The 24906-nt window shown below is 37.0% G+C and overlaps 1 protein-coding gene across 1 annotated transcript in view; it reads right to left on the bottom strand.

The window, feature by feature from the left end:
* Positions 1-24906, bottom strand: part of CNTN1 (contactin 1) — a 375068-nt gene that overhangs the window by 143235 nt on the left and 206927 nt on the right. Inside the window, 8 exon segments of the mRNA XM_030322283.1 lie at positions 3562-3679; positions 4373-4497; positions 10190-10371; positions 10524-10623; positions 13946-14152; positions 16276-16371; positions 18800-18972; positions 22859-22991. Coding sequence (XP_030178143.1) covers positions 3562-3679; positions 4373-4497; positions 10190-10371; positions 10524-10623; positions 13946-14152; positions 16276-16371; positions 18800-18972; positions 22859-22991 — 1134 coding nt within the window.

Raw genomic sequence — 24906 nt, 5'->3', positions numbered from 1 at the left:
TGGGTTATCTGTGAGGTTACCAGATGAACATTCCTATTAGGAAGCTTTATATTGAGCTAAGGATAAAAACCTGAGCCAGTGATATAAAGAATCAATGATAGTTCATGGAAGAAGAAGAAATTATCAAGGATTTCTAAAAATTTGAAAATAATAATTTGGGAATAATAATATAGAATATGAGAAAAAAGTGGGTTACAGAATAGAATGAAACCATAAGAATGGAATCTGAGAGCAAGATTTCTAACTGAGCAGAGGAAGGGGTAAAGAGGAAAAAATAAAAATGATCAAGAAGAAATAATCTGGGAGGTATGAAAGCATGGAGTCTCCAAAGTCAAAGAAGCAGAGAATTCAAGAATAAAACATGATTAAAAGGAGAGGCAGCATGAAAGATATGAACACACATATGCACATGGAGAAGAGATATCTGTTCATATCAAGTACAGGGTAAGTGAAAAGAAATGAATATAGGGCAGAGGTAAAGGGATTACAGGCATACCTCAGAGATATTCCAGGTTAGGTTCCAGACCACCCCAATAAAGCAAAAATCACAAGTGAGTCACATGAATTTTTTGGTTTCCCAATACATATAACAGTTATATTTACACTATATTATAGCCTATTCACTGTGCAAATGGCGTTATGTCTGAAAATAAACAACGTACATACCTTAATTTAAAAATACTTTATTGCTAAAAAATGCTAACCATCATATGAACTTTCAGCGAGTCATAGTCTTTTTGCTAGTGGAGGGTCTTGCCTCCATGTTGATGGCTGTTGACTGATCAGGGTAATGGTTGCTGAAGGTTGGCGGTGGGGGGGCATCTGTGGAAATTTCTGAAAAAAGACAACAATGAGGCTTGCCCCATTGATGGACTCTTCCTCTCATGAAAGATTTCTCTGTGGTATGTGATGCCATTTGATAGCATTTTACTCACCACTGAACTTCTTTCAAAATGGGAGCCAATCCTCTCAAACCTAGCCATGCTTTATCAGCTAAGTTGATGTAATTTTCTAAATCCTTTGTTGTCATTTCAACAATCTTCACAGCATCTTCACCAGGAGTATATTCCACCTCAAGAAACTACTTTATTTGCTCATCCATAAGAAGCAACTCTTCATCTGCTCAAGATTTATCATGAGATTAGAAGAATTCAGTGAAATCCTCAGGCTCCACTTCTAATTCTACTTCTCTTTCTAGTTCCACCACATCTACAGCTACTTCCTCCACTGAAGTCTTGAACCTCGCAAAGTCATCCCTGAGGGTTAGAATCAACTTCTTCCCATCTCCTGCCCATGTTGATGATATTTTGCATCTTCCCATGAATCATGAAAGTTCTTAATGGCATCCAGAATAGTGAATCCTTTTCAGAGATTTTTCAATTTGCTTTGCCAAGAGACATCCGAGAAATCACCATCTGTGACACCTAGAGCCTTATGAAATGCAGTTCTTAAATAATAAAATTTGAAAGTCGAAATTGCTCCTTGATTCAAGGGCCTCAGAATGGATGTTGTGTTAGTAGGCATGAAAACAACATTAATCTCACGTACATCTCCATCAGAGTACTTGGGTGACCAGGTGTGTTGTCAAGGAGCAGTAGTATTTTGAAAGAAATTTTTTTTTTTTTTTCTGATGAGTAGTTCTCAACAGAGGGCTTAAAATATTCAGTAAACCATGCTGTCAACAGATGTGCTGTCATCCAGTCTTTGTTGTTCCCTTTACAGAGCACAGACAGATTAGATTTAGCATAATTCTTAAGGGCTGTAGGATTCTCAGAACGGCAAATGTGCATTGGCTTCAACTGAAAGTCACCAGCCACATTAGTCCCCAGCAAAAGGGTCAGCTGTGAAGCCATTTCCTCTTTTCTCTACTCTAAACCTCATGAACCAACCTGAGCTAGTTTTAAACTTTTCTTCTGCAGCTTCCTCCCCTCTTTCAGTCTTCACAGAATTGAAGAGAGTAAGAGCCTTGCTCTGGATTAGGCTCTGGCTTAAGTGAATAATGTGGCTGATCTGATCTTCTATTCAGACCACTAAAACTTTCTTCAAATCAGCAATAAGGCTGTTTTGTTCTCTTATCATTCATGTGCTCACTAGACCTGCACTTCTAATCATAAGGACTTTTCCTCTGCCTGCACAACTTGGCTAACTGGTTAGCACAAGAAACCTAGCCTTCAGCCTATTTCAGCTTTTGACATTCCTTCCTCGTTAAGCTTAATCATTTCTAGCTTTTGTGTGAAAGTAAGAGAATGTCTGACTCTTCCTTTCATTTGAACACCCAGAAGCCATTGTAAGCTTATTGACTGGCCTAATTTCAATATTGCTGTGTCTCAGAGAATAGGGAGGCTCGAGGTGAAGGAATGTGGGCAGTCAGAACACACACATGTATTGATTAGGTTTGCTCTCGTATATGGGCCTGGTTCATGGTGCCTGAAAACAGTTTCAATAGTAATATCAAAGACCACTGACTACAGATTAACATACGAAATATAATAATAATGAAAAAATTTTAAATATTGTGAAATTACCAAAATGTAATACAGAGACATGAAGTAAGCCAATGCTGTTGGAAATATGCCTGCTCGCTGCAGGATTGCAATAAACTTTCAATTGGTAAAAACGCAGCACTGTGAAATGCAATGAAACGAGACGAGGTATGCCTGTTTTAGAGAGGAGAGATACTCACGCCTCTGGATGAAGAACATGAAGGGGAAAATGTAGTAAAGATTTACATACTTTTGAATGTGGATAGGAAATTGATATATTTTATTTCAAAGGGTTTCAATTGTTATGGCAGAGTAAGAAAGCGATACGAAAGAAGGAGTCAGGGTGGAGTAAAGAGCTTGAGGAATGTCCTGAGGATTTTATTTTATTTATTTTATTTTTTTATTTATTTTTTTTTTTTAAATTTTTTTTTCAACGTTTTTTATTTATTTTTGGGACAGAGAGAGACAGAGCATGAACGGGGGAGGGGCAGAGAGAGGGAGACACAGAATCGGAAACAGGCTCCAGGCTCTGAGCCATCAGCCCAGAGCCTGACGCGGGGCTCGAACTCACGGACCGCGAGATCGTGACCTGGCTGAAGTCGGACGCTTAACCGACTGCGCCACCCAGGCGCCCCTGTCCTGAGGATTTTAAATATCAATTGTAGGATATGAGACCCAAAGACTGCTATAACTAGCAAGTGCTGAAGATCCATCTGAGACTGGGTCACATGCATTGTGGAAGCATCAATCACCACAATGTGATTTTCAGGAAGTATTTAACAGCCCAGACATAGGAGAGAATAAGACTTGTAAAAACTGGCGTGTGTAAAGTTTGCTTTACCTGTAAAACATTTTTTTAAACTATTGTACTCCATGCTGCCTCTAATTTATTTACTGTTCTCCAATGAAAGAAGGGAAATAAAACAACAATATCATCCTGTTCCAAACCACATTTTGAAAGTTGTCACCTTTAGCGATCCAACATACAATCAAATATGATCTGCAGAAACCCTTATGATCATTGTTTAATGTGGTGCTTTCTTGCTGAATGTTATCAGAAACTAGAAATGATACTGACCCAAGATCTTCAACTCCGCATTTGCATATATGGCTCCATGTGTGTTTTCAGCTATGCACTGGTACATGCCAGCATTTTCAAAAGTCACATCATACAGTCTCAACTCCCCTTTATGATACTGAAAAGAAGACAAAGCAAAATACATTTCCTTGACCAACTTTAACAGAAATGCTTTTATTTAGGTCTGGGCCGGTTTGCCTTTTCATTCAGGTACAATATTTTGCCCCCACTGTTAACTAAGCCAGATACGGTAGGGTTTAAAACCCACTTACCATGCCCAGTGGCTCTTGTTCTATTCATCCTACAGAGCTGGGAGTCCACTTTTTCCCTCTTGGCCCAGCTGGGAGATTACAGAGGGAAGGTACAGAAGGGCCCCACTGCTGCTACTTGTCCCCAGGGCTAAAGGTAGAACCTTCCCTCTTACCTCTGTTTCTGTGGGTTCAGGGAAATAGTGGCCAAAAAAAAAGAGGACAATATCAGGTAGTAGAGAAGGAAAAGTAGGAAGCAGGGCAAAATGTGGAACAAAGGGCAAAATAAGGAGAGAGAGGAAGAGAGAAAGAAGGTAGACATAAGATTGCAGAAAAGTTGTTTTAAACTGAAAGAAGATAATTTATTGTTCACTTCCTTGTTTGCCTTTTTTAGAAGACTTATTTATTTATTTATTTATTTATTTATTTATTTATTTATTTATTTAATTTTAGGGCCAAGATACCCTTACTCTATTGATTCTCTTGCTAAATTTATCTGAGGACCACTGGAAATGGTGCCCGAGTATGGACTCAAGAACCGCAAAACGCTTGAACATACATACCGCGTATCCATTTTTCAGCCATCGGATTGTAGGGATGGGCTTCCCTGTGGCCACACAAGGCCAATAGAGGTCACTGCCTATATCCACCTCTGTGTCGTTGATATGTTCTACCCACTCAGGAAACGCTGAAAGTTAAAGAACATTGTAAGTGTCAGACTCAAATCTCAACACTCAAAATAATCTCAAGAATGCAAACGTCACATTTGGTTGATCTTCTTCTGGAGAATACATCAGATATTATATATGCCATAAAACCAGCGTTAGAGCCATTGAAATTGCATCCCCATAGGTCTTCAGGTAAATTTTACCCTACATTGTTATAACATGAAGTAACTATAATCAATTCATAATTATTTTTCTATGTGTGAACCATGTGTTATTAGAAAGCTAATTCATGAGTAACACTACAGTAATTTATCTTTTCTTATAACTTAAATCTTTCAAAATTAAGGTTTTAAAAAATTATGTCTTGGGGCACCTGGGTTGCTCAATTGGTTAAGCATCTGCCTTCTGCTCAGGTCATGATCCCACAGTTTGTGAGTTCAAGCTCCATATCAGGTTCTGGGCTGACAGCTCAGAGCTCAGAGCCTGGAACCTGCTTCAGATTCTGTGTCTTTCTCTCTCTCTGCCCCTCCCCTGCTCACACTCTGTCTCTCTCTCTCTCTCTCAAAAATGAATAAACATTAAAAAATTAAAACTTTCTCGCCTGTAGGAGGGGGGATGGGCTAAATGGGTAACGGGCATTAAGGAATCTACTCCTGAAATCATTGTTGCACTATATGCTAATTTGGATGTAAATTAAAAAATAAAATTAAAAAAATTTCTCACCTGTAACATTTTTAAAAAATTATGTTTTGGGGCACTTGGGTAGCTCAGTTGTGAGCTCAACACTCAAGTGTCCAACTTTGAGTTGGACACTCAAGTGTCCAACTTTGGCTCAGGTCATGATCTCGTTGTTTGTGAGTTCAAGCCCCACATCAGGCTCTGTGCTGACAGCTCAGAGCCTAGAGCCTGCTTCAGATTCTGTGTCTCCCTCTCTCTGCCCCTCCCCTGCTCACTCTCTTTTTCTCAAAAATAAATAAACATTAAATTTTTTTTTTAAATTATGGCTTCATTGAGTATGACACTAAGTATTTTCTTTTGGAATAAAGAATCAAAATTTTTTCCACTTCCTCAGGTGTCCTCCTTTTGATGTACCGTTCACCTAGTGGCCACTGTCACATTTTACTGTAGGATTAGAAAAATGCCTTGATCACATAATTACTCTTTCAATATTAGAAACCACATACAGGAGCTATAATTGGTGAAATCCATGCTTTAGTGAAATTAATTTCAGCTTCATCATTTCATCTGATCTGGTAGCTAAAGAAAACTGCTAGGTATTTCCCACACCACAACTAAATATTTCTAGAGAGCAAGCAAATGGACACTATGACATTTTTTTGAGTATTTAAGTTAAATAGTTTAAATAAATGTATGTAGGGGTGCCTGGGTGGCTCAGTCGGTTAAGCCTCTGACTTCGGCTCAGGTCATGATCTCACGGTTTGTGAATTCAAGCCCCACATTGGACTCTCTGTTGTCAGGACACAGCCTGCTTCAGATTTTGTGTTCCCTTCTCTGTCTGCCGCCCCCCACTTGTGCTCCCTCTTTCTCTCTCATAAATAAATAAACAAATAAATACATAAATAAATAACTGTAGGTAAATAAATTGATATAAAATAAAGGAGGTAGGAATAGAGAATTAATTGTGAGTGGAGGATAGTATTTTATTTTCTTTAAAAAAGAAAACTTTGATATATTAATTTTATGACAAAATAATATACATGTCTTATAGAAAGTATTTAATACATATAAATAATAAAGAGTATAAAACATTTTTATGATCTCACTAGATATAATCCATCAAGATTATATGCATGTGTGTATTTATAACACAATAATCTGATTTAGTATATTTTCACTTATCATTACATTTTGGTAACATATGTAGACAGTTATAAAAATTAAATATTGATAAGAATGTTAATTGAGAGAGGTTTTATTTTGTAGACAATCTTGGCAATACATAAAACAGGAATATGAGCACCTTTCATGCCTTGGACTCTAACACACAAGATATCACATTAAAAAATACAATAAGAATAAATAATGGAATCAGCTTGACTATGATTTAATTTTGTAACTGGCTGTTTGATTACACCAAAAGATAAAAACTGAGTGTGTTTCATTAGTAAAGGAACAATAATAATTCCCTTAATAAGATTCCCTTACAAATATCTGCTGTCACCTTGATTCTTCTAAAGAATTAGACATTATATAGTTTAGAACTCTACTCGGCTAAGAACCTGGATCATAGTTTTCTTAGTACACTGAATAAAAACAGATCTATAAGCACTAGAAACCTGGTAGAATGCCAGCTTTATTTTAAAAATGTAATGTAAGACTCTAACCAGAATTTTCCTCTCTTCTGGAGGTCACCTATGTATACTTGATATGTATCAAGTGAATTTTGTTGGGGTACTGAATATACAAGTCTAGGGTTCCAAGAAAGTATCTGGGTCAGAATTTTCAGGCTCTAGAGCCTAATTAAAGCCAATGATCATAAATGAAATCACCAAGGTTGTGAGGAAATAGAGAAGATTTTCAGAGACAAACCCTGCTTGCTCCCATGTTCGAAGGGCATATGGATTGAGGAGGAGAATGCAAGTGGTGCATGAGGATGTTAGCAAAGTATGGATCCCAGATGCGAAGCACAGAGAGCGGACAGTGGAGGACAGCACAGTCAACAGGGGCGTCTGTTGCTGCTGGATCAGGTAAGACACAGCTGCCAAGTGGCCATTTGCTTCAGCAACATGACGTCATTGGTGATCAAGACAAGATTCCAGCAGGGAGGTAGGTATGAGACTCAAACAAGAGTGAATTTTAAAAAGAAGAAAAATCGACCACAGCATATTTAGAAAGTATAGACAAATCTGTCAGGGAGACAAGAAGAAGGGAAATGGAGCAGCTGCCAGAGTTAAAAGTATTTTAAAGAAGTAGGAAACAAGAGCCACTATACACTGATGAGAATGATCCATTGAAAAAAATGATTACTTTCGCCGGAGAGGGAATTGCTGGAACAACAGCCTTAAGGAAGTAGGAGGGCACAATCAAGCACAGAGTAGAGGTGTCGGCCTCAGACAGCAGCTGAATCCATAGCAATGAGATATGGGTAGAGGTATTGGATAGATGTGGGGTGGGAGCCTGTGGAAGTTCTAACTTGATCTTTCATTTTCTCAGTGAAAGAAGAAGCCAAGTTATCAGCTGAGAGTAAGGTTGAAGGAGGAGGTGTTAGGGTTTGAAGTAAACTGTGAAGGCATGAGTAGGTCATCTAAGGGACTGCAAGAGTAAGTGGGCCTGTGGAAGTAAAATATAATTGCCAGGCAGCACCAAGGGCCCAGTTGAAGTTAGTGATGAATAACTTAAAATGCTCTAATAAGTATGGTGATGTTTATCTCAAGTCATATTCAAGCCCCTGGTTCAGGCACTGTTGGCAAAAACCTCGATTTTTCCGGGGTTGGCCTTTTACAAAGGTAGTAAGACAAAACAGAAGGTGGTGAGTGCATTGTGGAGGAGTGCAGGGGAACAGTTATGAATGATCACAGGTTTAGGGAAGAGGTGGGTAGAGGTTAGAGGAAACGAAAGAATGTTAAACCGTTGCTAGATTAATTGGTTATAGTTCCTGGTAGAGTCCAAGGGTATTAGAGAGACTGAACTAGAAAGATAGGAGATAGTGGTTTGAAAGAAATGTGTGAAATTGAGATTATAAAGGGATTGTAATTTGGAGGGGGGCATCTGGATGGCTCAGTTACTTAGGTGTCTAACTCTTGATTTTGGCTCAGGTCATGATCTCACAGTTGACCATGAGATTAAGCCCCGCATCGGGTCCATGCTGAATGTATAGCCTGCTTGGGATTCTCTCTCTCTCTCTCTCTCTCTCTCTCTCTCTCTCTCTCTCTGCACCCACACCTCTATCTAAAAATAAATAAACATTAAAAAAAATAAAGGGATTGTACTTTTTGGTAAGATTGAGGTCTGAAGTGTGGCCATGGGAACGGGTTGCTCAGGTGGGTTGACAGACAAGATCATCAGGGAAGAGGAGTTCAATAGAACTGAGAGGCCAAACTACTAAAGATAATCATAGTCTAAGTTGATTTTGATGTCACTAAGAATGTCAAGAGTAGTGTTCTGGTTTGTAAGAGCTGCCAAGAGCAAAATCCTTAGAGAAATGAGGGGGTTTGTCCTGACAGATAGTTAACTGGACATTTAAAGGAAAAGAGATGGAAGGTAGTCTAGAAACAGTGTATGGAACAAGAAGAGCAGGTATACTGCAAGCCAAAGGGAATGAGAGCTGTGGAAGAAAATTAGTCACTGCCTGAGAGGATTACAGGGGAAGCAGTGTCTTTAAGGGAGAACCATGTTTTAGTTAAGTGAGGAGTTCAGAGTAGAAGTTATAGAGAAGTTGAGAATATACGGGATTGCGATGACAGCAGCCTGTGTGTTGTAGAAAGTATGGTACAAAGGTTTCAGAAGTTAGGGAGGGGGAGGAGATGGAGACTGAGAAGGACATGTGCAGAGCTGTGTAGGTGTTAAAGTCCAGATGATAAGGGAGGCCTGGAGTGTGTGGCTTTCTGTGCCAAATGGAATGAACAGGGTAAAGGCAAAAAGAGCCTAATCCTGGTGAATTCTATGGGATGGTGGTGGTGAGACTTCATGTGTTAAGTCATTGGAGGCACTTACTTCATCCCTGTATAGACAGAGGCCTGGGTCTGGGTAGGGGCCACAATGCCCCTTCCCCATTCTGATATCACAGTTTGGCTCTCACATGTGTATGGAGGCATATGCTCAGTTGCTTGTGTGTACTGGTATAAATGTAGAGGTTTGTATATAGTATGAAAACAGTATGAATCCTGGACAGAGGACAGAGAGAGTATTTCTCTTATCTAGTTCCACTTGTTCCTGTCATAGTGTGTGTCTCTGAGTAGACACTCAATGGATGCTTGTCCTTTAAATGAATGGGCTTACTGAAACCTCAGATGTTTGCTTAAATGTGATCTTTAAGTTTTATATTGTACAATAATACAGAAATGATTTCAGCCGAAAAGTTTCAAGTGGTCCCTGAAACACAACATTCTATCCCCCTAAATATAAGTGTGTGGGTGTGCGTGTGTGTGGGTGTGCGTGTGTGTGTCTGAATCAAACACTTGACCAAGAAAATTGCTTCAAAAAAATTTTTTTTCCTCTTTTGGAAAAAAGGAGGTTCTCAAACTGTGGCTCCTGGTCTGGTAGCATTAGCATCTTTTAGGAACTTATTAGAAATGCAGATTCATGGGCCCTAAATAGAACTTTCTAACTCAGAAACTCTGGCAACCAGCAATCTGTGTTTTAACAAGCCCTCCAGGTGATTTTGAAGCATACTTGAGTTTGCAAGTCAGTGGCTTAGCCTGAGTCATAATGCATAGTTTCTTCTACAAATAAAAAGGTATTGGGGAAAAAAAAGAACAAGGAAGGGAGTCAACAAGTTACATCAATTGTATTTTCAGAAAATTATCAAGAACACTACTATGAATCCATTGGTGTTAGTATGATGCTAATAGAAGTTTATAACTTTTATAAGCCATATTTGTGACTTCATTAGATGGATAAATATTTCACCTTTTTGCATAATATAAGATACATCACTGTTTTTAAACTATTATATACTAGCTTTTCAAGTATGGAAATGGCTATAAATAAGATACTGATGCAATTTACAGAAAATTAAAATAACATGTCTACCTTGAACATAAATTCTTGCCTGGTGTTTATCCTTTCCTCTATTGTTCTCAGCCTCACATTCATATGTGCCTTCATCTTCTAGCTGAATATTGAAGATCTTGAGGACAGCCCCAGAGGTGCTGATCTCAGCAGTACTTGGCATTGGTTCTAGGACCTTCCGCCATCGGATATCAGGAACGGGACTTTAAATAGGAGATAACAAAAGCTAAGGGTCCACAACATTTCAAAGTAAATTACTTTGTTTCTCTATAGCTAAACACATCATTTATTTCCTAAATGGTACAAAAATTAATATATTTCTATATATGTTAATAAAAAATATAAGTATACTTACTTGCCAAGCGCAAAACACTCTAATGTCACATTTTGGCCCATCAATGCATAAATGTCCTTGAACTGAACTACGATATCAGCAGGATATGGTTTTGTTGTTCCTAATATCAAGAAAAATACAAATATCCACTAATTATTAGGGAGAATTAAAAGAGTTTTTTTTTCAATATTGTAATTTTGATAGAATTACTTCAGTATGGAAGACATTTCTCAAGTACTGGGAACTATCTGATCATATCACAATGCATAGACTTATTTGTTTATGCATAGTATGTATATAGCATAAATTTCATCAAGCATTTCCAATCATATTGACTCATTCTCAAGCTGTGTAACTAATTTTACTCAATTCACTAAACAAAATTTTCAAGGGGCGCTTGGGTGGCTCAGTCAGTTAAGTGGCTGACTTCGGCTCAGGTCATGATCTCGCAGTCTGTGAGTTCGAGCCCCGCGTTGGGCTCTGTGCTGACAGCTCAGAGCCTGGAGCCTGTTTCAGATTCTGTGTCTCCCTCTCTCTGACCCTCCCCTGTTCATGCTCTGTCTCTCCCTGTCTCAAAAATAAATATAAAAAAAATTTTTTTTCAAGAAATCTTAAAGAGCATCAAAAATGTGTGAAACACTGTGCCAGGTGCTAAATGAGACTCAGGAAGGAAGAGAAAGGACAAGAGAAATGAGGGAGAAGGGTAGAAGGAAGAGAGAAGAGCGTAAAAGAAAGAGGCCAGGCGAGAAAAGAGGGAAAAAAGAAGAAAGACATGCATATGGCAAAAGGGAAATACGTTGAAAAGAGGGAAGGAGAGAGGGAACGAAGAAAAGTGTTTATTCAGACAACACTGTGCTTATCAATATAGTTACCTTATTGAATGTATTGAGCACATCTGTACTGAGAGATGTTTTATTCCCTCAATCTTACAGTCACAGAAACAGGCTCAGAAAGGCAAAATGCATGGTTTAAGATTATAGTATGAATGGTACTTTGCACTTCATTGATACTAAGAGACAAATAGATACACAATGACTGAAAATACAAGTCAAAACAAAAATAAGTGGTCTGAAAGGGTGGCACCTAAGAAGGATGGTTGATTATGCAGGGCCTATGGGAATTTCAGGCAAGAAGAGTATTTGAATTCACCAGACCAGTTCGGGTTGAGGAAACAACATATTAAGACAAAGTTTCAGGAGTATGCAGGGAATTTTTTCAAAAATTCACAAAATATATGTGTTGAAGATGAGCTTGAATCTATTATCTAGAAGGCTTGAAACTGTGACATTAAACATTTTGAGAATAATTTCCTTGGTGATTAACTGCCAGTGCATTTGGGAAAGAGAATTTATATGAATATCACCTTTGGTTTAAGTAGAAAATCTTGTTGGAAGTTTTAAAGAATGGAACATGGAGAAGAGAATTTTAGAAGAGTATCTAAGGAAGGCTTTGTCATTACTTCAGGCAAAACAGATGAGGGCTTGAGCAGTAGGAATTAAAAGGAAAGAACTGGTCGAAGCTGTCTTTCAGAGGCAGAATCAACAGGACTGCTCTTTGGGTCAATGTTTTCACAACTCATAGATAAAGGATCCAATTAATTGTAATCACTGGGGATGCTTGCTGAACCTACAAATTCCTGGGTCACATCCCAGACCTGCTGAGTTAGTATTTATGGGTTGTACATTTCCGCAAACTTCCCAAGTGCTTACATACTAGCTGCAGACCACTGAATTAGCTATCTGGAGGATGAGGAGAGGACAGGACTTGATGATTAAAAATGCTATTCTGAGATAGTAGAGATATGACAATACTACCAAACAAGATGAAGAGCACTAGAAGTTTTAGACATGAGATGACAGATGTGTCTGGAACATTTTGAACTTAACATTCTCAAAAACATTCTGTATGACAAGTCTAGGAGGTAGGTAAAATTAAGTCCTAAACAAAGAGAAAAGTTTTAGACATAAGAATGTGGACTCATCTCCATAGTGCTGCTCTCGAAAGGCATTAATTGGTAAGAATATCTGAAAAAAGATTAGAGAGAAATATAAGAAGGAGGAAGATCTGGGGAAGGGTACTGCATAGAATTTGTCAGAGAGGCAGGTGGAAGATAAGGGGAGGGAAGGAGCTGGGAAAATTAGGAAAAGAAAGAAGAGTTCAAGAGAAGCATAGGAGATCAATAGTGTCAAAGTTCATACAAATTCAGAACTGAAAAGTATACTTTGGATTTAGCAAATAAGAAATTGTCAAGATTGTTTGCAGTTAATACAAAAGAATACACAGAGGGAAATGAATGGAGAATAAAGATTCTGAGAAAAAAAGCAGGAATTAAATGATATAGTGAAGTCTCTAAATGAATCAAATGGTAAATGAACTAGTGCAACTGGAAGAATTAGCTAGAACAGGAAGAGAAACACTTCTTCCACAGAGATGCTAGTAAGAAATAAATAGATGAGATGAACTTCTGGGGTAGAATAAGAAAGAAACCTATAGAAGTTTTTACACGCTGGCTGCTTATGATTCTATGAGGTAGTAGATCTCAAGTATCTCCAAGATTGTGGAGAGAAAAAAGAGCCAGAAGTCAAAAAATATTTATTGAATACCAACTACGTGACCACAATCTTGAGTAGAAAAAATGCAGCCACAGTGATATGATGACATTTTCCCCATTTCTTATTTAGAATAGAGGCAGGAACCAAGCCTACGTCTGTGAACAACAATTCCCAGTATTTCTTCAGAAGCCTGAACTCACTGAACACTGATGTGTTACCAGACTCACTGGTAACAGGAGGACTATGATAAAAACAATGGGAAGTAAGCAAATATGTTGAAGTCTGATTTTCTTAGGAAGTGATGCATTAAAATAAGGAATGCTGTTCAACTGGAATCTTGGAAATGCCATTCAGGTCTGTCAGTGATCATCAATTATGGCATCATGGTAGTGATACCCCATGCTACTTACTTATAGCAGAAAGGCAATACGTACACTAATTTGCTTCATGTAAATAGTTCCTTAAAATATCAAAGTAATAAAACTGCGTTTATTTCCTAATTCTATAATCACTATAGCTTGTTTTGATCTAATCATTTGTTCTCTTTCATTAAGTTACTAAAAGCTTTGAAAGGACATGAGAATAAAAGCAGAGGTCAGTGATTCCCACTGTAACCAATATATGGGTATTAGGCTAATGAATCAGTGCCTACACATTCTCTGAACTAGAAGCAACCAGTCTGACCTGGACCATCTTAGGGCACTTTTAACATGTAAATCTCCATCAGAAAAACTAAGTAATGACCAAGACTTTCAAAGTCTTCTGTTTGTGTATCTTCTGTTTGCCCTGACTGGGCAGCCAACAAGTCTTCCCACTGGATATTTCTTTTCATATTGTAAGTACTCCCATAAGCAGACAATCTGCAAAAATAGTGTGTAACAAAATACTTACGTTCAGGTAGTGGAATGAGTGGGATAAATTTGCTGAACACACTCTTTGTAATAGAAGGACTGGATACAAAGCAGGAATAATTGCCTTTGTCTGATGCCTCGACATTTGCAATGTAGAGATTTCCATTTGTCTGAGACACAAATCTTCGTTTATCCATTGTGATAAATACAGGAAATTCATTTAGAAGCCAGCGGTAGCTAAGGTCATCTGGAAGAAAATATTGTCTCTTATAACTGTTGTTTTCTAGCAGTAAGCTAAGGCATAATCCAAACTAGTCTATTGCAGAACAAATGTTGGATGTAAGCCAAGACAAACAGTGCTTTTTCCAAAAGCTACCATATTTTTTTTTGAGTAAATATAAGCAGGACGATAAGCAATGGTATCTGTCTTTCTCTCTCAAATATTGTTTGGACTATTAATATTCTTACTTTGATTTCACTGATAGGCTAAATGAGACTCAGAGGTTAAATGTTTTGCTTAGAACTTCATGATTGGTAAGTAGAATCAGACCCTGCATTAATATAGGAAATTCCAAAATTTCATGACCCATCTTCCCTAATGCATTTTAAAAATAAAATGAAGATTGTTAACCACACTGTGTCTTTATATCTTTTTCCTTTTGCACTCCTATTTTGAGTAACAGATTTAGAAATGAATTTCCACTAAGTCTTTTCTTAAAACAGCAGCCAGACTCATCTTTCTATAACTTAAGCAATGTCATTGGACTCCTCTGGTCTAAGCCCTCCAATGAAAATCTCACTCTAGTTAAAGCCAGTGTAATCACTATGAATTATAAGGTCCCATGTGATACAGCTCTTGTGTCTCTCCAATTTCATTTCTTACTACCTTCTACCTCATTCGCTCTATTTCAGTCACCCTGACTTCCTTGATCTCCCTCCATAGTCCCATCTCACCCCTTGCTCCTGCTGCTGCATCCGCCTGGTATGCCCTTATCTCAGACATCTGCACTGTTAGCCTCTTCATTTCCTTCAGGGCTTTATTCAAAGTTACCTTCACAGCATTGTCCCTTACAAGAGTTCAGCTATCCCTTTAACACTTACTCTTTCCCTTCCCTGAATTAATTTTCCACCCTGGAGCTTACCTACTACCAATATCTTGGTAGGAATGTAGTTCAAATGGAATCTTGGAAAAGCTATACCTGTTAACTATGGATCTTGTCTGTTGGCTGTCTCTTCCAGTAGCAAATCCCTGAGGGCAGGTGGATTTTCCTGTTTTACTCAAATAGGTATTCTTGCCGCATACACAGTGCCTGGCACATGTAATTGTATAACAGGTGCTCACAAGAGATTTGTTGAATGAATGAGTGATTAAATGAAACCCATCCAGTGCTGAATGTAGTCAAATGTAGTCATTGGCTATTTATGATCATTATCTTTGTTTGTGGGAAATGATATGGAGATCAGGGGATTTTTTTCCCTGTAGTTTTAGCAGTTCTGCATAATAAAAGATTACTCTCTCATAGAAAGGTTGTTACATCATTTTGAATTCTATGTTGCTCCTATATTTAGCATTTAATAGTATTTCTCCTGTTTTATTAGAGAGAAAACTACTGATATTTGATATATAAACAACCAGACTTCATATACATATAATTGTAATAGAATATATTCTCTACGAAGGTCTTTAAAGACAAATTTATGCCATAATATTAGAATATAAAACATTGCTTTTTTCCACTGTGAAAAGCAGTGTTTATATATTGTTTCAAGAAGATATTTTATAAAAAAAGCAAATGAAAATTAATGAAATTATATAAAGTGTTCATCTTTTAATTAGCACTTGGTGACTTTTCTTTTAGCCATATCAAAGTACAGAAAACCTGTATTCAAAGGTTAAATCTTGTTACAGATCACAATTTAACCCCTTTCTAAATTGGATGATTATTCTTGTAGACAGATGCCCTAAAGAGATTAGTAATTTATTATGTCTTTATCCTTTTTAAGCATTTATATAATTCACAGTATACTGTAGATATAATATTTTTAATGAAATGACTGACCAGCACTGTTCTATTTTTAAAATAATTTGTAAATACTCTATCATATTTTCTCCTGTGTAACAAGAATGTTAATAAGGGCATAATCTAACATATATGTTGTTTATAAACCAATATGATTCCAGACCTTTGGAATTAGGGCCAAGTGACTAGAGAGCCTAGAAGGGTCTATAACCATTATTAAGTGATACATTACAAGGTTAGACAAATATTGAGTCTTATTTAATCATAAATGTATCATTATTGTTAAGAAAATTAAAACTTGATGCGTTCATTGCACAGATGCTTACAGTCACAGAGGAACTTAATTTACCTGGAAAATGGTAGGGAGGATCACAGAGAAGCACCATTCCCTTCCCTTCTTTCACTCTGACCTCAGGACGCTCCTCAGGTGGGAAAGGGTCAAGATCTAATTATGAAAGCAAAAAGGTAAACATTCACTCTCCAGTCAATAGAGATTTTCATTAAAGTATATTTTTTACCTACTAACTCATTTTTGGATATGATACTTCTCAGTTGCTTTGGTGGAGCCTGTGCGAGTCAATTCTGCTTTTATACGCTGGCATTTGCATAAACTCTAAAAGACTTCTGTGACGAACTCCAGCAACTGGATATTAGTATCGGCCTACGTAGGTGTGCTAACAACCCTGAAGATTACAAATATCCTCAACCTTTGCTTCAAGTTTAGGGAGAATCTTAGTGAGGTAATTTCAATCTCAGTAAGTAATTTCCATCTGGAAATACAATTGGCTCAGACAAAACCAGGATTCTACCAAATAAGTAAAGAGGAGTGACTTGGAGTCACAAACTCATTTGAAAAGTCTATTTCTCTTCCCGAGGGGAGGACTCCAAGGGGGTGAAGGAACAGGATGAATGGCAGGATCCTAGTCACCAACTTTTTCTCCTTTTCAAATTCTGAGTTTTCCTTAGTCTCATCTCCTTCATTCTTTTCTGTTTACTTAGAATTCACATTTTGTTTAGTTTCATGATACTCTATTTTTTATATTATTTTAAAAAAAATTTTAACACTTATTCATTTTTGAGAGATGGGAAGAGACAGAGCATGAGTGGGGGAGGGACAGACAGAAAGGGAGACACAGAATCTGAAGCAAGCTCCAGGCTCTGAGCCGTTAATACAGGGCTTGAACCACAGACCACGAGATCATGACATGAACTGAAGTCAGATGGTTAACTGACTAAGCCACTCAGGCACCCCTCATGATACTCTATTTTATTCTTTATTTGTTTTACTCATGCTCATTCTGTTTCAGCCCTGCCTCATCTCCTACTTCTCAGTACGTGAATTATAAAATCAAACTGTTACCTCTCGGAATATATTTGTATCTCAGAAAAGTCATCATTCTAATTATTACCTTTTTGCAGAGAGCCCTTCAGATATATATCTCTCATCTTGATGCCTCACTTGAATGCCAACCCTATCCTCAAATACTTAGCTGACATTTCAACAATGATAACTTAATGTCACTATAACCTCTGCATGTGAAGCCATTATTTAAATGCTTCCTCCCAACCTTGAAATTGGTTTTACTTGATCCCATTCCATTATTAAAGAAAGCAGAATGTTTCTGCCCTTTGACTTGACTTTCCTTTTAAAAAATTATTTAGGTTCCTTTTTCTTCAATGCAATGCAATTGTTCTATTGTTTCTTCAAGGACTGGGTTTATTATTTATATTCCAACTGTGGCCACATTAATTGAGTCTGATTGTTCACACCCTCTGGTAATCACTGACACATGGGTCCTCTTAAAACATAGTTTTCAGGGTGCCTGGGTGGCTCAGTCGGTTAAGCATCCGGCTTTGGCTCAGGTCATGATCTCACGGTTCATGAGTTCAAGCCCTGCATGGAGATCTGTGCTGACAGCTAGTACCTGGACCCTGAGAATCTGTCTCAGTCTCTCTCTCTGCCCCTCCCCTGCTTGTATTCTGTCTCTATCTCCAAAATAAATAAACATTAAAACAATTTTTTTGATTAAAAAAACATGGTTTTCATCCTATAATTGATTTTGCAAAGGATTTAAGTGCTAACTTATAAAATCACATACTGGAGGTCATCTAGCCCAACCCCTCCTTCAATGTGCGATTTTCTTCTAGAATAGCTTCTATCTTTAAGTTTAGCACAAGTTTCCTGAAGATATTTTTTCACAACTGCCTCCATAAGGAGAATATTTTAAACTTAAAATAATTTAATTAATTTAATTTAATGTATTCTTAATAAGGTAAATTAAGTACTATGGATTAAGATTCTGTCAGGTAGAGTTCAACTTTAGAGAACAGAAACTGTTAGTTACAATGTCGAAGATGGTTTCTGCCCCCAAAAGCTTCCATTGAGAACACATGGCTTGACACTTCCACCGAAACTAGTTTTTAGAAAGTTATTCAAAATCCCGCAGAACATGGCCTTTGTTTCACGACGCTTCACTCTTGAAATTTTCTCTCCACAATCTTTTTTTAAAAATTTTTTTACATTTATTTTTGAGAGAGAAAGAGAGAGACAGAGTGTGAGCAGAGACAGAGGGAGACACAGAATCTAAAGCAGGCTCCAGGCTCTGAGCTGTCAGCACAAAGCGCAACATGGGGCTCAAACTCATGACAGGTGAGATCTTGACCTGAGCCAAAGTAGGATGCTTAACCGACTGAGCCACCGAGGCACCCCTCTCCACACAGTTTTAAATGTGATCATATAAGACCCACTTTATCTATGGATCCTTTCTTTCATTTTCTTTTCATCTTGATTTTTCTTATTGAACTCTTATTATGACATCTAATTTTTACTTCACCTAAATACACTTGACCATGTTAAAGTTACAGTCACTTACATCCAAAGCTCAGGGTTGCTTCAGTGCTTCTGACCATCCCATAGTTATTTGATGCCAAACAGTAATATATTCCAGCATCTTTCTGTTTGTCAGGGTTGTTGATAACCAGGTTTCCTCCTACCATACTGTACCGATCACTTGTCAGGTCAATATCCCCATTATTCATTCTCCATCTATGAGAAAGAAAAGCAAATGTCATATCAAAGGTCATGAGGCCTGCAAATAGCATACTGGACTAATGTCATTCTAAAATAATATGGGTATGGCTCCATGTGAAATCAGATGATTAAGTAGATGACTTGGTATGGTATTTCTTCACACCCTATAATTCTGGGTCGCTGGGCTCATAATTTATGATTTAGATCAGGCACATAAAGGTAAATGTTAAAGTGCATGAAACATTTTCTCTTTATTAATAAGACATCTGCAGAGACATACATTTCACTGAATTTTGCTACATTAATTGGTTTCTGAGCAGATATACATAGATTATAAATGATAATCATCTATGTACTAGTAAGATTCATGCATATCCAGATGTGTTGCATAAAATATTAATGCATTACTCTAGTAAAAAATAAAAAATAAAATATAAATTTCTGATTCTATATATCAAAATAGTTTTTCAATAAAACTAATTGAAGTCAGGGTTCTACTGAGTAAATGTCACATTCTGACCACTAGAGGTCGATCACACAATTTGAAAATTGCAAAAATCAATTGGATCTTTTGTTTCCAAGCCAATATACAATTGCAGGTATATTTAGGGGATTGTGTTATAAATAAATTGACTAAAAACAGGAATCTAACTTCCTTTGTGAGATTATGAGAAGAATAAATGTAGAAAATAGTTTTCAATTAAGCTGACCATCTGTGTGATATACATACTCATTCTGTATCAGGGTTCACGTCTTCAGCAATGTCACAGGCAAGAGCCATGGTCAATTAGTGGGCTGGGGCCTCATGGCTCATTGCCTTGCACACTTCTAATTAGGGTTAGAATCTTACCAAAAAAAGCCTAAACATTTTAGAATACTTTTTATTAAGTCAAATTACTGGAACATTTTTAGTTTTAACTTTTATAATATAGGACGTAATTTAAAAGCAAACCCAGAAAACTGGGCTTTTGCATTTTGAAAGCCTCCCAAATTCCAACCCAATGAATAAATCTTCCTTCCCCCCAGTTTGATGGCAATGTTGGCCCTACTTGAACAATCCATTGTCAAGTTGTTTAGCACTTGCCAAGGCAATGGGTTTCCTTGTTGAGCAATTCCAATTTTATTTTGTTTTTCCACTATGATGACTCCAAATTTTTGCTTATTGCATTAATTCTTCTCCAGTACATTTGATTCTGCCTTTTAGGTTATATAATGATTAAGTTTTGCTACGTTTGGGTAGGTTCACTGGTTTACTTTACTTTCAGGAATACAAACCATTCTTGTAACTCCTTTCAAACAGTTTTAAATGCAATTTAATTAGCATTCTTATTATTTTGGGGGTCAAAGCAAGATGATGAAAGCTTCAAGGCTGGTAAGTAAAAGGTAAGGTTCCCTGCTGTGCCTTTCAGGGTGTTGCCATGAATAAGACATTACCATGGAATATGCCATAAATATAAAACTACTGTGTGAATGACCCATTGTATGATGACCAAGGTTAGTATGGCTCGCTCTGAATATTAAGTAAATTTTAAAAACTTCAAATGTTCTTTTCAATCAGACACACTGCATCATGAGCTGAATTCTTTCTTTCCTTCCCTTTCTTCCTCCCTCCCTTCCTCTCTTTCTGCCTTCCTTCTTTCCTCCCTCCCTCCCTCCTCTCTTCCTCCCTTCCCCCCTTTCTTTCTTTCTTTCTTTCTTTCTTTCTTTCTTTCTTTCTTTCTTTCTTTCTTGTTGTCAAATGCAGACTGCCTTCATAACAGAATTAAACATCTACTTCTCCTTCCAGCTCTCTATATTAAGGTGCAAGGTCAGGAGGCCACACTCATCCTAGGCATTCAGTGCTGGTACAACCTATGGAAGGGAGTTGGTGATATATTTGTCAAGCAAAGCTTTCTCTCTTATTTTTACATTTTAAATTTTGATAAGAACGCTTAATATGAGATCTACTTATATAAGGTATCTATAATAGTGAAACTAGCGAAGCAAAGTATAGAATGGTGGATGCCAGAGACTGGAGAGAAGAGAAAAAAGGGAGTTGTTAATCAATGTGTATTAAGTTGCAGTTATGCAAAGTTTTGCTTCTTACTGTATCTGTGGGGTTGGGAAGGGGTTGAGCACAGTGAGAAACTCCCAATTCTAGAACACTATCTGAGAACAATCTCTTCTGTTATGGTGCCTCCATTTCAGCCTATAGACTGATCTGCTAAGTTTCCATGTATGAGTGTCAAGGACAAAGTGTCACAAAATAAGCATCACCGAAATAGCTTTTGAGATCACTGAAATAGCATTTGAGATGTTATCAACCTATCTATATAGACACATACTGAAAAAATTATATGTTTCTTTGAAAGCCATAAAACCTGTGTTTCAGTCCTAGATCTGTGATTACTAACTCTGAAGCAAGTCAGTTTATATATTCAAGATTCAACTTCCTTTCCTATAAAACTATGTGCTTGGGTTAGATCTCCTCTACAGTCCCTATTAGTTATACTATTCCATGCCCATAACTATGTATATAAACACCTATTATGTATGGCTTAAGGGTGGAAACAAGTCTAGCTCATCAAATATTTTCAGAACAAACATATTACTTATAATTTATAAAATGTCTATTTACTTTGTACTCCCATGCATGAAATTGAAACAATAAAAATAATTTCAAAGGGATGGTGATTTTGTATATAAATTCATATTTTATTTTAAGAATAATTTTGTAATTTAACCCAGAGACTTAAGAGAGTCTCTTGAGGGGCGCCTGGGTGGCGCAGTCGGTTAAGCGTCCGACTTCAGCCAGGTCACGATCTCGCGGTCCGTGAGTTCGAGCCCCGCGTCAGGCTCTGGGCTGATGGCTCAGAGCCTGGAGCCTGTTTCCGATTCTGTGTCTCCCTCTCTCTCTGCCCCTCCCCCGTTCATGCTCTGTTTCTCTCTGTCCCAAAAATGAAAAATAAACGTTGAAAAAAAAAAAAAAAAAAGAGAGTCTCTTGAACTCAAGAGAAAATAAATTCAATTAGAATGAAATTTGATAACGACTTTTTATAACAATAGACAGTTGTTTTTCTACTGAGAAAAAAATACTATGAAAATCAATCTTGTTGAGTGACAACCTTCAATTAAGTTAACTGACATTAATGCACTAAAGTCCCAATTTCCCCATCAATCACTTGCTTTGTCTTCATGGAACCATTTCACAGGTGAAATTCAAATCCATTGGTGTCAGGTTGATTTTTTAATCTAATTTATTGTATCAGGCTAGGAATTGTTAGTATACTTTTCTGAACCATCTGAAGCAGAAAAACCCATTGTTCTTTTTTTATAATATAAATACGTACCTCAGAAAAACAGAGGGAGATATATTTATATGAATTGTCTAATAGGCGGGGATATTTAAGAAATTTGCTGTATTATCTGGAATATAGATTTGATACTACTGAAAAAAGTGGTGCTTTCAGGATTATAAGTGCAAGCTCTCTAAATGTAGTTGATACAGGAATATCATCTATAATATGTAAGTATGCATTATCCAGGTCAATGCATATAAGAACATTTTATTCTCAAATGAGTATATTTAAATTGTGCATGATTTTCACATAGCCTTTTATGTGCTTAAATCCATGATCACCATTAGAAAATTTTTAAATAGATAATATCAAAAAGCATTGGCATTATCTGTGCAGAAAATAGTAAGTGGATTATTTGCATATATTTAAGGAAACTTATTATCTGGGCATTAAACTACTCTATTTTGATAACTTGTATGCCAATATTTTTGTTAATATCCCTGTATTTTGTTAACAGCTTTATATTATAACTTTTTACTATCATTACAGGGTCACAGATGTTGATCTATAATCTGGTCTGACACGCCACTATGAAAAGAGCAGTGAATGAAAAGGTACATTACTTGTAAACTGGGAAAGGGCTGGCTCGTGCCCTACAGTTTAGTGAAACTTTTCCTTCTGGTGATTCCTCTGGATAAATGGTATTGATTGGCTGCTCTTCGAAAATTGGTCCAAATCCTTTGTCTTCCTCAGAAACTACAAGAAAAATAAAATTATTTTACATTGTGTTGCTATAAGTGAAAGAAAATTTGGACATGTTTAAAAAGATTTTAGAGAAAAATGCCAGAAACACAGAATCTCCATTCCCATTTGAACAAAGATATTTGCCTTCATAATCCTGAGGAAAACATTTAGGTGCTTTATTCAAAATTCTTTTCTGCCCATCTCTCATTGCATCTCCCAAAGCACCCAGTGTTGTCACGCTTAACTACTTATAGTCCCTCAAATGAGTCATGCTTTCATGCCTCTGAGCTTTTGCAACATGTTTTTTTCCCCTTTCTAGACTAATCATCTCATTTTTGTCCTCCTATCAATACTCAAAATGTCCTTTATGATGCAACAGTAGTTAGTTCCTCCAGGAAGCCACCCCTCAACCCCCCTAGCCTCAGTTGGTCCTCATTTGTGCTCTCATAACTCCTCACATAGCTTATGGTACTTAACACACCTTCTGTGATTCTTGATACAATTGTCTGTTCCACGAGACTGCAAATGCTTGGAACAGGTGGCTGTGTCGATAATCTCTCAGCTAGCGGTCAAGCAGTCTGGAGCACAATAGGTGCTGAATGAGTTTTTAATGAGAGAATGAATGAATTTGTAGATGCTCTGGGGAAATTAGGCTCTTTCCTGAGTCACTTTTTCTTTTTTGTTTTATTTTTTTTACACATGTGACCAATGCCTGTACTCAGGAACATCTAGAACAGTCCATAAACAAATTACATGGATATGGGATCTGACCAACTGGTTTAGAATTCATCACAAGCATACCCATGTTGGGAAGCAGCTGTTTCTCTGGAAGGGGAGAGTGATGCTTCACAGCAGGAAGACGAGAAGAGAATTACTCATATGACATCAATATGGCAGCACTTACAGAGAAGAGCTAAGAGCCATATGCCCCATATGAATTAATACTAGCGTGTGTGGCTAGGAAGGAGGATATTCTTACATAAGATCATTAAAATGTCTCTGCTAGAGCAAAGTTATGGTTCACTCCTCCAATTTATTTTTTAAGAGAGTTTAAGGTGAACGCCACAGAGACATTTTTGTCTTCTCTAAAAACAACCTTGAAGATGAGAGCTTTGTTCCAGCTTCCCTGAATGAGTAGTTTTATTATATTATTTAAATCTTGCCTCAGTAGTGTTTACAGTGTCTTTGGAAAAATTATTTAAACTCTCCAAGCCTCAATATCACCCTTCATAAAATGAGGATAATAAAATCTATCCCATTAAGACACTGCAAGAATTATTTTGAGACAATGCACATAAGACAGCAGTGTACCTGGCTCACAGTCAGTATTCAATAAATGATTTTGCCAACTTTCTCATACATTTGCCAATCCTTTCAAAATTTAATTTATACATCTTATGTACATCTTATGCATATATCATTATATGTATATGTATATATTTGTATATCAACTCATGAAATTTCTAAAAGCAAGAAGCCACACTATATTCATTCTTCCTGTTCTAGTGTTATTAGCGTGGTATCAATACCTATTTGGTACATGTCGCTGATTAATAAAATCCTCAAGTTAGTTTCTCTAAGTATGAAGCAACAGTTTTTCTAAACTTGCCTGAAATATTTTAAAAAGGAGATGACTCATTTTTAGTTGGAATCACTGAAATTGCCATTCAAGAATTTATAGACCTCAGTTACATTCCATATCACCATTCTATTTCAGATAGCAAATTGCTGGATCAGAATCAGAGGAATGATAGAAACTAAGATTTAGTTCCAACAATGTACTTCTCCAAACTGTTGTTTTATGCAAGCTATTTGGTTTACATGATCAACATTTAAAAATGTTGTGGTTTCCATGGTCAACGTTTAAACAAGAAAGGAAAGAGTAGGGGCATATGTTCTAAAGGCCCTCAGGCCCAATACAACCATA

This window comes from Lynx canadensis, chromosome B4, assembly GCF_007474595.2.
Source record: "Lynx canadensis isolate LIC74 chromosome B4, mLynCan4.pri.v2, whole genome shotgun sequence".
NCBI classification, from domain to species: Eukaryota; Metazoa; Chordata; class Mammalia; order Carnivora; family Felidae; genus Lynx; species Lynx canadensis.
Note: the sequence above shows the minus strand (reverse complement) of the source record. Positions and strands in the feature narration are given on the sequence as shown.